At 39.7% G+C, this 13,019-nt stretch overlaps 1 protein-coding gene across 6 annotated transcripts in view; it reads right to left on the bottom strand.

Moving 5' to 3' along the window:
* The window catches only part of RIF1 (replication timing regulatory factor 1), a 58,359-nt gene extending 48,353 nt beyond the window's left edge, over positions 1–10,006 (bottom strand). For 2 of the 6 annotated variants that reach the window (XM_007056687.4, XM_027819047.3), the window contains exons 1-8: positions 9,619–10,006; positions 7,839–7,917; positions 6,493–6,589; positions 5,538–5,668; positions 5,362–5,456; positions 3,116–3,305; positions 1,638–1,730; positions 1,398–1,536 (exon numbers count right to left, since the gene is read on the bottom strand). In XM_007056687.4, the coding sequence (XP_007056749.2) occupies positions 1,398–1,536; positions 1,638–1,730; positions 3,116–3,305; positions 5,362–5,456; positions 5,538–5,668; positions 6,493–6,589; positions 7,839–7,917; positions 9,619–9,725 (931 nt within the window). In that variant the 5' untranslated portion in view covers positions 9,726–10,006. Of the gene's footprint in view, positions 1–1,397; positions 1,537–1,637; positions 1,731–3,115; positions 3,306–5,361; positions 5,457–5,537; positions 5,669–6,492; positions 6,590–7,838; positions 7,921–9,431; positions 9,588–9,618 lie in introns of those variants that run through there. The other 4 variants (XR_006284958.1, XM_043525517.1, XM_043525516.1 and 1 more) reach the window with 4 other exon arrangements.
* Positions 10,007–13,019: the final 3,013 nt, after the last annotated feature.

Here is a 13,019-nt window from a genome sequence, read left to right as displayed (position 1 = left end):
AAAAGTCATTCAAACAACATTTGACATTGTAATAGGAAAATAAGACAACAAATAAACTCTACTTGTACATTTGAGCAACTGCATCAGGCTGACAGATCTTAAATCAGATATAGACATGTCTGAGGTCACAAACGTTCACAATAGCAGTGAAGTGTCTACATGGCTTGGCTATTAGTTACTTTTGACACAGCTTTAATTTCCCAGTTTAATTAGCCTTTATATTCTGGAGAAGTGGCAAAGCAAATCCAGACAGTTTTTTCTTGACTCCACATAAAGCATACAAAAGAACAGAGAACATGCATTTAGTCATTTCACTAGTATGAGATAAATATTGTATGCTACAGAACCACAGAATGCTAGGGTTTTGACTTAGATTCCTTATTTGTCCTGGAAAATTAAGCCACGTTACCACCAATAATCCTATCTGTAATTTCTTTAGCAGAACTGAAGCATTGCTAAATGATCTATTTTAAATAGCCTTGGAAGGATTAGCTTTTTCCTGGTAAATGCCAATTTTACCATATACACGTAAATTGACCAAAAAATACTTCCATTTATGATCATCAAAATTTACAGATAGGCAAAGTAAGAAAAATGCTGCTTGAGAACTTAGGAGTTTGATTTAAGGATATTTACTTTGTATATTTTGACAAAAGTGATGTTGACAATTTGCGTTTTAACTGTTATAAAGCTTTAACATTTTGAATCACAGCATCAACTATAATAATTGTTGCCAGACCCCCATAATCTCATGCAACTGGGAAAATTTAAATCAATAAAAATAAATGCTTAAAAATAATCAATATTAACCATACAGATTTAAAAAATTTAATTCTGCCAAATCTAATAATGAGGGTGGAGAATAAACACTTCAGTGAAAATTTAAATGAAATTTTACTAATTTAAGAAACTTTCATTTTTGTCTCCTCATTTTCCTTCAGAGTAAGTATCCCAGAGAGTACGGTCCAATCTTACAAAGGATCTTTTATAAAGTAGTCAGGATGCACGCTGAATTTAAACAGGCTTGTTTAAGTCTCAGTACTGATTACAGAAGTAATTTCTCAAATCTCCAGATTCCTTAACCACCGTTCCCGGTAATAAATCCATGTAGCACAAAATGAAGAACTGTAGTGTAACCTTGTGTGTCCTCTCATTGCTATCTGTGCTTGGCCCAATTAAACTACTATAAAAAAATGTTTAACTTTAGTAATTCTACCGTGTAGCAAGACTGAGCTGAGAAAGAACCATCAATCAGTAGAAATGTGCACTTTTAGAAAGATAATATTTAATCTGTACATAGTTGAGCACTACCAGATTAAGATGGGTAAAATAAGTGCTTTCCTTTCTCCTGGTTAGCTCAACATTAAACTTAAGTTGTTTAATATATTTTTATCTACCTGGATTCAAAGCAAAATTATCTATCAGACTCTTCCATGCAATGAAGGCTATTTTCTTTACCACTGGTGATCCACTACGGAATCCAAGTTCTTCCAGTTGCAACAATGAGTTGATAAAACTGCCACTACGATGGAGTGTCTAAAGGTAAAATAATACTGTTTTTATACAATGAAGCATTTACACTGTCAGTATCTATTGTCATGGACCTTAAATAATAAAGTTATTACTCTTCTGCTTACCTTTCCAAGTAGCTTGACAAACAAAGGCCACAACTTCAACACATAGGTCTCATTTTTTGCAGAAAATAACTTTTGGAGTTCTGAAATTACTTTCTGAAGACAATAAAAGATTGTTATATTTTCTTGTGCAGTGAAATACATAGAATGAGCTACAAGTTTTTATACTGAAGATTTTTAAGTTAATACAATTTCTAAAATACAGATGTACTATACTGACAAGAGTTAAAAGGAAGTGACCCCCAGCATGGGATTTAACTGTGCTACTTCTAGAGGCGCAGCACAAAACTTGCAGGTCACCAGAGGTGTGGGAAGGAATATAGTAGCTTTAAGCCACCTTTGCATCTTCCCAATGCTGGGTTGCTCTGGGGCCGAAGTCATCCCTGGAGTGACTTAGACAGGCCCAAGGGTATATGAAAATTACAGCGGCCAACCAGGCCACAGTGCTGCAACATGGTATGCCATGGCCCCACACCAGCATGCTCCTCCTGTCCCAAGTGTCGCCTCTTACAACATCAGGGTTTGTAAGGAAGTTCTTGAAGGAAACCACTGGGGGGGAATGGAAACATCACCACCCACCTGAAACAGAGGCTTTTGGGTTCCCTTTATGCCAAGCAAGCCCATTCACCTTTTTTTTTTAAACAACTAGTTCTCTATCTTGACTATGCAGTAGAATAGAAAAGCAGACCTCACACAGTCCTTTTCCATTTCTAATATATATCTTAATATAGAAATAGTGGGCAATTATTTAACTAGTCATTGACCAGGACCCCATCATGACTGGCCCCGAGCACACACAATAAAAAGCCCTTGCCCCTAAAGATTTCTGTAAGGCTTAGGCAGTCTAACAAAACTGTCACAAAAGTTTACAATCTGGCACAAAATTAATTCACTTTCACTTTAGTCTTAATGAGGATAGAAAAAAAAATGAAGATACTTTACTCACACTGGGCAAGTATAATTTTGCAAGGCTGCCTAAGGTGACTGGTAACATGATACAGAGCCATTCGTCTACAAGATACTGGTTCAAATCCAGCATATGTTGATAACAGCCAAAATAGGTTGCCACCATTTGAGTACTATTAGGAAAAGTTAGCTGATGGTCTTAGTTCTTAATACTTTCATTGGTACTCTCAGCAGACAAATCAAAGAATGAATGGGTATGGAGACAGAGTCCCCTCCAAAACTGTGTGGAAGCATACTGAGACACTAAGAAAGCTTGCACTTCTATTCACTGCCCAAGCTGAATATGCCTTTAGTTCTATCACTGCTAATGTGAATTTGGTTCACGGAAGGTAACAGATGCTTTGAAAAAATCACAGTATGAAATGGCCTTCCAGTCAAGGTTGCAGAGACAAGTACATAGGGTAATTCAGAAAGTTAAATGGTATTTTAAGAGCATAAAAAAAAACATTATTAGAAGTCTCACAGATTTCTAAAATCCTGAGGGAAAGAAGTTTTTAAAAGCATTTTCCACTTACAGTAGTCATAAGATGTTCAGTGATGACTGCCACCTCCTGCTGTTTCTGAAGTAACAATGGCATTCCCATCTCCAATGCAGCGGCACCTCGTAACTGCACCTTATGAGCTGAATGGACGACCATAGGAATGATCAGCTTTGCCCACCTCACAGCCTCTTCTCCCATTTGGGTTGGAGTCTGTTCCATTAGACTGAGTTCAACAAAGCACACATGTATTAACTACATATAGAACCACTACACTTATTGCTGGGCTTAACAAAAATATCCTTAGCTAGCATTATTAAAATATGCATTTATAATTCAGATGTATTATGCACTAACAAAATGCTGTTCAAAACATTTTCTAATAAATTTGAATTACACCTGGAAAATCTAACTCAGTGAAACTCTACATATCAGTATATCACTGAAGTACCAATTCAGATACTTCCCTCAAAAAGCCTCACCAAGGTGATAAAAAAGGAGAAATTTATTCTGAACAACTTCCTTTGCATTTGTTTTGTTCAAGTTAAGATTCCAGTTCTTAATGGTATAACCCAAAGCAGCAGATGATACTATACGGAAGTAATTTTCCATTAAGTTAGAAGGGAAAGAAAGCTAGTCTGAAGGACCTCTGAACAGGTGTCCTTGTTAAAAGATTATCTTCAACTTGAAACCTAGTCAATTATTTTTAAGTTACATTTAATTTGAGGTCTATAAACCTGCAACCTCTGAGGATATCTGCCAATTTTATAATCATATTTTCCTGTTGAGCACTATTGTCCAATAGAGAGCTATCATCTCTATTGCTGTGTGAAAGGCACAACATACACCCAAGGGGAAAACTAAATTATTCAGAAGGAAATTAACAATGCCCACAGTATTGCCAAATACACAATATAAACACACAGAAAAAAACCTAACTTTTCAGTTATAGTAATCTTAGGTGTTACTTGTAATAACAGTAGGTAATTATTCAAAAATCACTGAGTCAAATGTTTGTCTTTAACAAGTACATACTGAACCTTCTCAACTAAAGCCAGAATTGTTTTCCATACATCAGGAAAATGCAGCAAGTGGACAGTAGTAACTATTATTCTCTACTTTACAAGGTTTATTTTGGAAGGGCCAATTAACATAGGGACTTAAGTGAACTAGCCAGTTTGCTCTAGAGCAGTTTCTCTCAATGCCTGGACTATGGACTGACATCGGTCCCTAAGATCTCCCTGACACAGTTTAGAGACTGTTTCTCTCAATCTTTTTGATACCAGGGACCAGCTTGCTGCCTTCCTAAATTGTGACAGGGAGAGCTCAGACAGGTGCCAGTCCATGGACCGGTCATTCAGAAACACCACTCTAGAGAACTTAAATCAAACTGATTAGGTCTCAAGTAAAATAAAGACTACAATGAGACTGAATTTATGTGTGCACACACACTACCACATCGTTCAGTGCAACTGTGTAGTTTGTCTCTGCTAAATAAAGGATCATGATAGATGGTAAGTAGAGATGGTAAGAGTATTTTACAATGAGCCTAACATGTCCGCTTCAAGCCAATGATCTTAATTCTTCACTCTCAGGAATACTAAATTCACTCAGTGTTGATGATAAAATCTACTATTTCTATTATTTCCAACAATGCCAATGGGAGGAACACACCCTCAGTAAGTTTTAATCCTAAAATGTAGGCTTTGTAATTAAAAACTAGTACAAAACAGTATCATAATAAATACTGTAATGAACTTAAAAAAAAGTTTTTGGATGTAAACATTCCCACCCAATGCTAGAAACATCTCACTGAGTCTAGCTTCATTTTCCAGGGTGACTAAAAGGTGTAGGGAAAAAACAAAGAATCAATTGTGTAAAGTAGAATAGACTTAAAAAAAAAAAAAGTTTAGTAACTTAAGTTGTTAAAAATGGTAGCAATGAATATTTTTTTTTATCTGACCGACTGTGTCCCTTTCCACATCAAAATCAGTGATGACATTATAGGTCTGGAAAGACATTTTGCAAATTAAATGGTCTAGCAGGCTTCAGAAAAAGCATAAGTAGTTATGACAGTTCATAAAAAACCTGGACTTTACCATACTGATTTTTTAAAAATATATACAGGCAACGTTGAGAACATTACTCAGCATGTTTAACAATTTTAAAGTAGGTCAAATATTGTCCTTAAACTATAGTGCCTCCAACAGATTCTTTTTTCAAATGGGCTTTTCCAAAGACTCAATATGTATTTTAAACGTTTAGCATTGCAGTTCACATACCGTATGACAACATTTAGTGCTTCATATTCAACAGCCATGGAATATACATCCCCTTTAGTAAGTATGGTTTCTAGTGTAGAAATTATATTGGGTACCTGAAGAACAAAGGGATGAAGTTAACTAAACTGTCTATTAAAATTAGAGAGAGGCAAAAAAAAAAAAGTTAAGAAGCTCACCTCCTTCCCAACAATTTCAGAAGAAAAGGTCTGCTTAGAGATTACCCAAAGGGCTCGAGTGCGTGTATTCTTGTCTGAAGTTTTTACAGCAACACTGTTCACTGTTGACAGTAACTCTTGTACTTCAGTTGCTAAAAAGCAGAAAAGAACATATGGCATTCAAATTATGTTTTCACAAATTCTATTCACTTTCTTAGCAAGCTTTTAGGTCACACAAGAAACTTTTGCTTGGGCGTATCAAACGTTAATACAGGACCAGCTACGCAATTCCAAAGCCCACAAAAATGTAACTAACATTTTAACTATATTAAATATAAATAAACTTGCCAAGAAAGAGTGACTAAAATAGACTACCAATAGGCAAAAATGTGTAGAATAGTACATACGTATGTTGCCATCTACACTAGCACTATAGAAAACTGAAACACTATAAACTTGAAAGTCAAATTTCCATCTGAAAAAATGTACCTATTACAAGAAACACAAAAGACTAAACAAATATTTCTCTAATTCTCCCGTTTGCGTTTTTTTAAAACGCTGTGCAATTGGTAGCACTTTAGCCATAGTCAATTTCACCGTTTTGTTGATGGTGTATGCCCATCCCAGGTTCTACATGGTTTTAACCGTTAACAGAAGCAAAGCTGAAAGTGAAGAGGCTGTTTGTACAGCACTCTGGAAGAAAAATAACGTTCAGCATTATTAACATGATGATTGGACACAGTATAAAGTTTGAGAGAGTTTGGGAGCAATGAATTAATTACATTATGCCTATACTACAGGGCAAGCTGTTCCCCATCACCTGGAACCAACTCAGCAATTAATTCAAACATTTTACCTACAAATCTCTGCCTCGTTACCTGAAAATTCCTAATTTTAATCTAGAATTAAAGAAACAGATGAAGGCACATTTCAAAAGCAAGGTAACAGAAGGAGTTCTAGTAATATTTGTTTTTACCAGATAATTCATAGGTAATCTTTGAGTTAAAGACACAAAATCCTAAAGCTTGTAGTGCTGCACTGCTCAGCTCTGAGTTTTGACTAGAAATGTGTGCCTGCAAAAAAAAAAAAAAAAAAAAAAAAGACATTAAAACTCCAAGTCGTCTCACTAATTACAAAGTATGATTATGTACTGTGTAGCTTCTCAGCTGAGTTATGATTAAGTCAATGAAATGGAACAGAGAACAATAAAAAAATCCCATGCTTAATGAACTCTTATACCTAAATGCAAATTGAAAACTATGCCTAGCTTCTACAGCACAAAGTCACACCTAAAACTACAAAACCTAGTTGGGGTTTTCAAGACACTTCAATAACAAGTGTCCAGATTTACAGGTGACAGAATTAAGTTCCAAAACATATTAGAATCTGCCCTGAAATGATTTTTACATAAATGGGGAACAATCATCCATTTTTTTATTATTGTATTTTGAATAAAATAAGCATTACATGCTTAAAATAGAGATGAACTGGTTACCAAGAAAGGAAGTCCGAATAAAAGGACCTGCAAATAACTTTATATTATGTCAGCAATATCTTGATGATCTCCACTACTCAGCCTATGGGGGTATTCACTACATGGAAAGATAGTGATCTTAAAAATCTGAAATCATTCCATCCATTATGCACTACACAGACACCTCAGATTACATTATTCTTAGTTTTTATGATTACTAGTGCCAGCCTATTGTGGGATGCATCAGAGAAGTGGCATGGATAGTAGGAGACTTGTTCCCTCTAATTTTTGACAGGCCGTGTGTGCAAAAAATTTCTTCTGTGCAAATTGTGCATGTGGTGTTTCACGGTGTGCGCGGGGTTTAGGATCTGCGTACGCGCGCACAGCTTAGAGGGAACAACGGTAGGGGTTGCTTTTTAGTTTTAAAAATATTTTTAAGTATTGGTTATAACAATCATAATAGACAGTGAGCCCTTGCTGCAAAAACTCAACTCGACCTGACTGCACCGCAAAACATCCGTGCCTCCCAACCAGTCCTTTGCATCCAAGAAATGTTTGTTCCAAGCCATTTTGTAGTCAAGAAGTAAACCTGGAGAAACTGTATCTTCTTTTACTACAGAAAGATTAATCTCCATGATGTGAAGGAAAAGCTAGGAGAGTACAATTTACTGGATACCTTAATTCACGAGGTCAAAATTAGGCTACTTTCTCACCCAGCTTGACTGCAAATTAAATGAGCTCAGTATTAATTCAGCCTCACACTGAACCCAGATCGTGACTTAAGCTTTCGTACATTTACTTACTTAGCCTTGTACAGCAAAATTAACTTTAGGGAACACAACACACACCTTAAATACTTTACAAAGTCGAGAAAAGTGTTTTCCAACATCTGCAGTGAATTCTTTTCCTTCCTCCCCGGTCAGGCGACTCCAAGAAGCAGAGAGAAAAAAATAAGTCATATTTACAAATATAAAACATTTTATTCCTATGATAAGGTTTATATTAAAATACTGTCAAATTATTTATTTTTTAACTAAAGGTTACAGTTTCATGAACATCTTTAAAAAAAATAGTTGAAAATAGCACTCAAGTGTTGGGAGAGGAAAGAGAAAAATCACACCTTTAAGCATTACAAGTCTGTACTTAAGCCTGTAACCATGCAGAATGACTAATATAGCCGATCACCGTATTGTGAAGACAGGATATTAGTGTATTTTATATTTTGCTACTCTTGCTGCTAAACAACTAGAGATTATTCATATACCAAATTGAAATTGCTACTGAAAATCAAATAAACTTTACAAAACCATACATCAAAAGGAGTTAAAAAAAAATTAGGTTGTTTTTTTTTAAACTAACATCAAGCTTTGAGTTTGAGCTCCAAGAATTAGAAAGAATATGCATACACAATAGCTAGTGATCCCCACTAAATATCTGAATGGAAGTTTGAACCCTAAATGTAAAGGTACCACATCATAACTGAGCCAGTAAATTTTAACAGTTACAATTTGAGGCATGTGTGAACAGTTTCTTAAAAGAGAAACAGATTTTTTTCTTAAGTGGGATCACCAAAGGCAACTCTGAGGAAGCTTTTCTTGCCAAAGTTAAGTTAGCAGCATTCCATTTTCTCTCTCTGTATTATGGCCCCACTCCTGCAAACACTTAAGCATGGAAGCAGTCTCATTAAAGTCAATTGCATAAAAACACCTATGTACAGCTGTCTGCAGGATTAAGGCCTATCTGATTTTCCCCAAGAGTAACTTCAGGGACGGGATGTTATCTTTGTACTTATTTGTACAGTACCTACATAATGGGTCCCCAATTCTCAAATGGGCTCTCCAGGTGCTACAGTAACTTAAACAGGCTGACGTCAAACACTTTGATAAAATATGATATTACAGAAATCATGAAGGATCCAACAATACAAAAACTGAGCTTTTCTAACCAGAAAAGCACACTGATCTCAGAGGCAGGACACTTGTCCATTCATTTCTTGTGAAATTTGGAGCTAGTTAAAAAGGACAAAGGTAAAAAGCCCATCTGCAAATAAGATTTTGATTTGCATTTTGATTTCTCAAGCATTTGCTCACAAATGGCCAAATATTTCTAAACTTTGCAGGTATTCCCCACCCCCGACCTCCAACTAAAAATCTGCTTGAATTTGTCCGTGCATGAATGTGCCATTGGTATTTGCCGACAGTCGTATCGCTGAGGATCTATCCAATATGCCCCCTTGCCTTCAACAGGGTGCACGCAGAGATTCCCCACACTCCATGCCCTTCGCTCAGCGTGTGGCTGCACACACACGCTTCCAGTCATGCCTCCTGACCCGCCCGCTGTCTGTAACCAGGTAACACCGCCAAGCTCACAACCTGCCCCCCCCCCCCCGCTAACCTTCACCTGGAGCACCCCACTACCCACACACACAGCCGCTCTCACACCTGTTGCACACGCGCGGCTCCCGCATCCTCTCCCAGGCGGGCGCACGTGAGTGAGCCCAGGGCAGAGCCCTCCCCTCCTGCCCATCGCTTCGCGGCCCTGACAGAAAGCCGTGCCAGAGCTACACCCCCTCCCGCCATCGCCCCAGCCCGCGGGTGTCGGAGCTGGGGGCGGGGCGGCCGCACTCACTTAACGATGGTGAGGTGCGCGTCCGTGAGCTCCCCCGGCGGGGCGGCCGGGTCCTCCAGGGTCTCCAGCAGGGGCAGCAAGCTGGGGCCGGCGGCGGCGGCGCTCATGGTGCTCCGGGAGCAGAGAGACGTAGGCTGGTGAGCAGAGAATCCCCGTGCCCGCTCCGCTCCCCTCCCGCACCGGCCGCTTCACTTTCTCCCGGGCTAAGATGGCGGCGCGCGGGACTCGCCGCCAGACAGACCGGGACTGGACTTGCCCAGCCAATCAGCGCCGCAAAAGGCGGTGCCTGAGGCCGAACGCCGAGATAGCGAGCGGCGCCGTCCCTCCCACCGCGCGCTTTTCCCCGCGCAGCCATGCCTGCGGTGGAGCGCCGAGTCGTCGATCAGGACCCCTCCTTCTCCCCTGTCACGGATTGGGCCCTTCTTGGCTGTCTGCAGCTCTTGCAGCGCCCGCCAGTTGGGGGCAGGGTAGATCATGTCTGAGCTGCTGCCTGCAATCCACTCCTGAACAGCTGCTAGGGGGCTCGTGTAACTGCACCCAAGCCAGAGGAAATGGGCACTTGAGCCATCTGGAGCAAAGGGATTTAGGGTTACCATATTTCAGGTTCCCAAAAAGAGGACACTGCAGGAGGTGGGGGAGGGGCAGTTGGGGGGTACAGTTGGGGATGCGGGAGGGGGTTACTCACTGGTGGTGGGGAGCAGTGTCACTCCCTGCCACGGTGGCAGGGTTGATGGTGCAAGCCCAGGTCACACCAATCAGCACCTCTCTGCAGGGCTGGGAGCCGGGGCCTGGGTGGGTGCGATCCTGCAGCTGTGGCTTGCCAGGGACTGGACCACTCAGCTGCTGATGCAAGGGAGGGGCCAAACAGGAAGCAGACCAATCACAGCTCTTTCTGAGCTGCGGCATCTGCTCTGAAAAAATCCTTGACGTTGCCTGTTATTTGAAAAATCTACCTAGTCAGAGGATGAAGACTCAAAAAAGAGGAAATGTCTGGAAAACCCAGATGTATGGTGACCCTAGATAGGGTTATGGGCCAGGAAAATAATGAATTAAACAGCATGAGCGAGAGCTATGCCACATTGACCATGTGCACCATCTTACAGGGGAAACCAGTTTTAGGACCTTCTGTTGCTGACTTGGTGTGAAAATTGCCAGATTTACTCTGGAGGCAAAGGAGAAAATCTGTGCAAAGTCTGAAGAAAATTCATCCAACTGTTTCTGAGTTTCTGGTTGTTTGGTTAACCAACAAACGGGCTTTAGATCCTGTGTACTATGCCACTGTTGCGCTTCCTGGGGTACCCACAGTTGCGAGGCACCTCACTACCACCTCCCCTTAGTGTGAGGAAGACTTGTCTGTGCCTGCCAGCTCACTGACTATCAGCCACGAGCAACACAAGAATTCCTCTCTAGGTCTTGCATGCCCTGCCCTGTCTCTCTACGTTGGTGATTGGCACACTCCAACCCCTGAGCCCGCCGAGCATCTCCTTAGAGCGTCCAGTCCAGCTGGTCCACTGGACACTTGCAGTATTCACAGATTCACTGCTTCCAAAGAAGCAGTACTCTTCACCTTACCAATTACTCCTCAGATCATTGCTTAACACATACAACTTAGATATGTTTATAGTGAAAACAAGTAAAAGTTTATTGAACAACAAAGTATAGAGATTACAGTCATATCAAGTAGGAGTATTAGCAATAAACAATTATGTATAAAATAAAATCATAACACACATTCTGGAAGCTAGAGTTACTTAAGTAGATACTTTAATGTCTTATAGCGATTTACAGCCAGGCTTGGCTGTGATCTTCCATTTATGAGACAAGTCACACTGTCAGCTTGCCTCCTTGGTGAAAGGCCCAGGGTGTTCCTCTGCATTCCCAGATATATCCCAACAATCCATTGTCTTTACTCGTACATAGGATGCTCTTCTGCTGGTTATTTCTTCCTGTAAATTTCCTTTCTTGAAGATTTCACAATTTCTTGACTAGCATTTGGCTAAGCATGGAAAAAGGCACACATCATGAGACACATAATACAGAATGACCAGACAGGGATATAAGCATCTGTCACCCCCATAGCGGAGGCCTCACCTGACATGAGTAATTAACATATAGAGGGAGGTCTGATTTCTTGGAGGACAGTGTTAGGGAGGTAAACAGATCATTAGGCTGAAAACAGAATATTTGTGCTAAATAAGATACATAAATAGGTCATCAGGCTAAAATGACAGAATGTCTGAGCTTGCTAAGATAAGAGTGAGAACACCCAAGGAACCATTTACTAACAATGGACAAGATAAGTTAGGAATGTAGAGATGAGGTAAAGGGTAGGCTGAGCATGGACAATGCATGGACAGAGTATGCTGCACAGAGATTGGCTTGGTTCCTATGCAGGAAACAATCCCAAAATGTGATGCAAAAAGAATAGTAAATGCAATGTATTGTGTAAATGTATATAAAGGAAGAGGTTTTCTGTGTAACTTTAGATGTGTGGTATGCCCTATACGCACCCCCTACGCGTGAGTCTGATTAGCTCAGCGTAGATTTTCTGAATGCCAAATAAAGGAATCAGAGTGACAAAATCTGGAGTCAAACCGATGACTAGAGAACTGGATGAAGTGTTTTCCCAGAACTGGACAAGGTGTTCTGGATAAGTCAAGTGGAAAGGTCTCAGAGGAAATCCCAAAACTCCTTCCTGAAAAGAACCTGTTTGAGACATGTCACCTCCCGTTACCTATCTTAGGGACATAATTTTCTATATAGATGCATAATTCCTTCAATATTACCCACACTTACTTTTCACAATGATTATGATTACCAGTGGGCTTCTGGCTCTCATTAGAGACCTCATATGGCACCCTTTAGTGAATTATTATGTATATATCTGACTCAGGGGATCCCAGTAAAACTCTATGCCCCTCCTGCTCTCTCTGCCAGTTGGTACCAAGAGATCACTGAGTCACACTAGTCATTAAAAAGAAATAAGAAGGTTACTTACCTTACAGTAACTGCAGTGGTTCGAGATGCCCATGAGTTGCAAGTGGCTCTTTAATGTGTCTCCTGTGGCTCTTTGCAGCACATGATATTAAAACACTGTGATTTAATTATTAATGAATCAGGGTGCTTTTAGTATATTATTAATATTAACCAATTAAATTATGAACTTGCACTAAGTTATTAACTTATTTGCTGTGAGAATAATATATATATAAACTGAATATTTTCCTGTCATACTGTTTAAATATGAATAATACTATAATAAATGAAACAATGAATTCACACTACTGGAGCTCTTTTGGGTAATGTTGATCACTGAACCACTGAGGTCTGGTTTAGATGCTTCTTAGGAATCCCAGATTCTGCAAAAGGAAAAGCAGTACTTGTGGTACCTTAGAGACTAA

Source organism: Chelonia mydas, chromosome 11, assembly GCF_015237465.2.
Source record: "Chelonia mydas isolate rCheMyd1 chromosome 11, rCheMyd1.pri.v2, whole genome shotgun sequence".
NCBI lineage: Eukaryota > Metazoa > Chordata > Testudines > Cheloniidae > Chelonia > Chelonia mydas.
The sequence above is the reverse complement of the archived record's forward strand: the minus strand, read 5'-3'. Positions and strand labels throughout refer to the sequence as shown.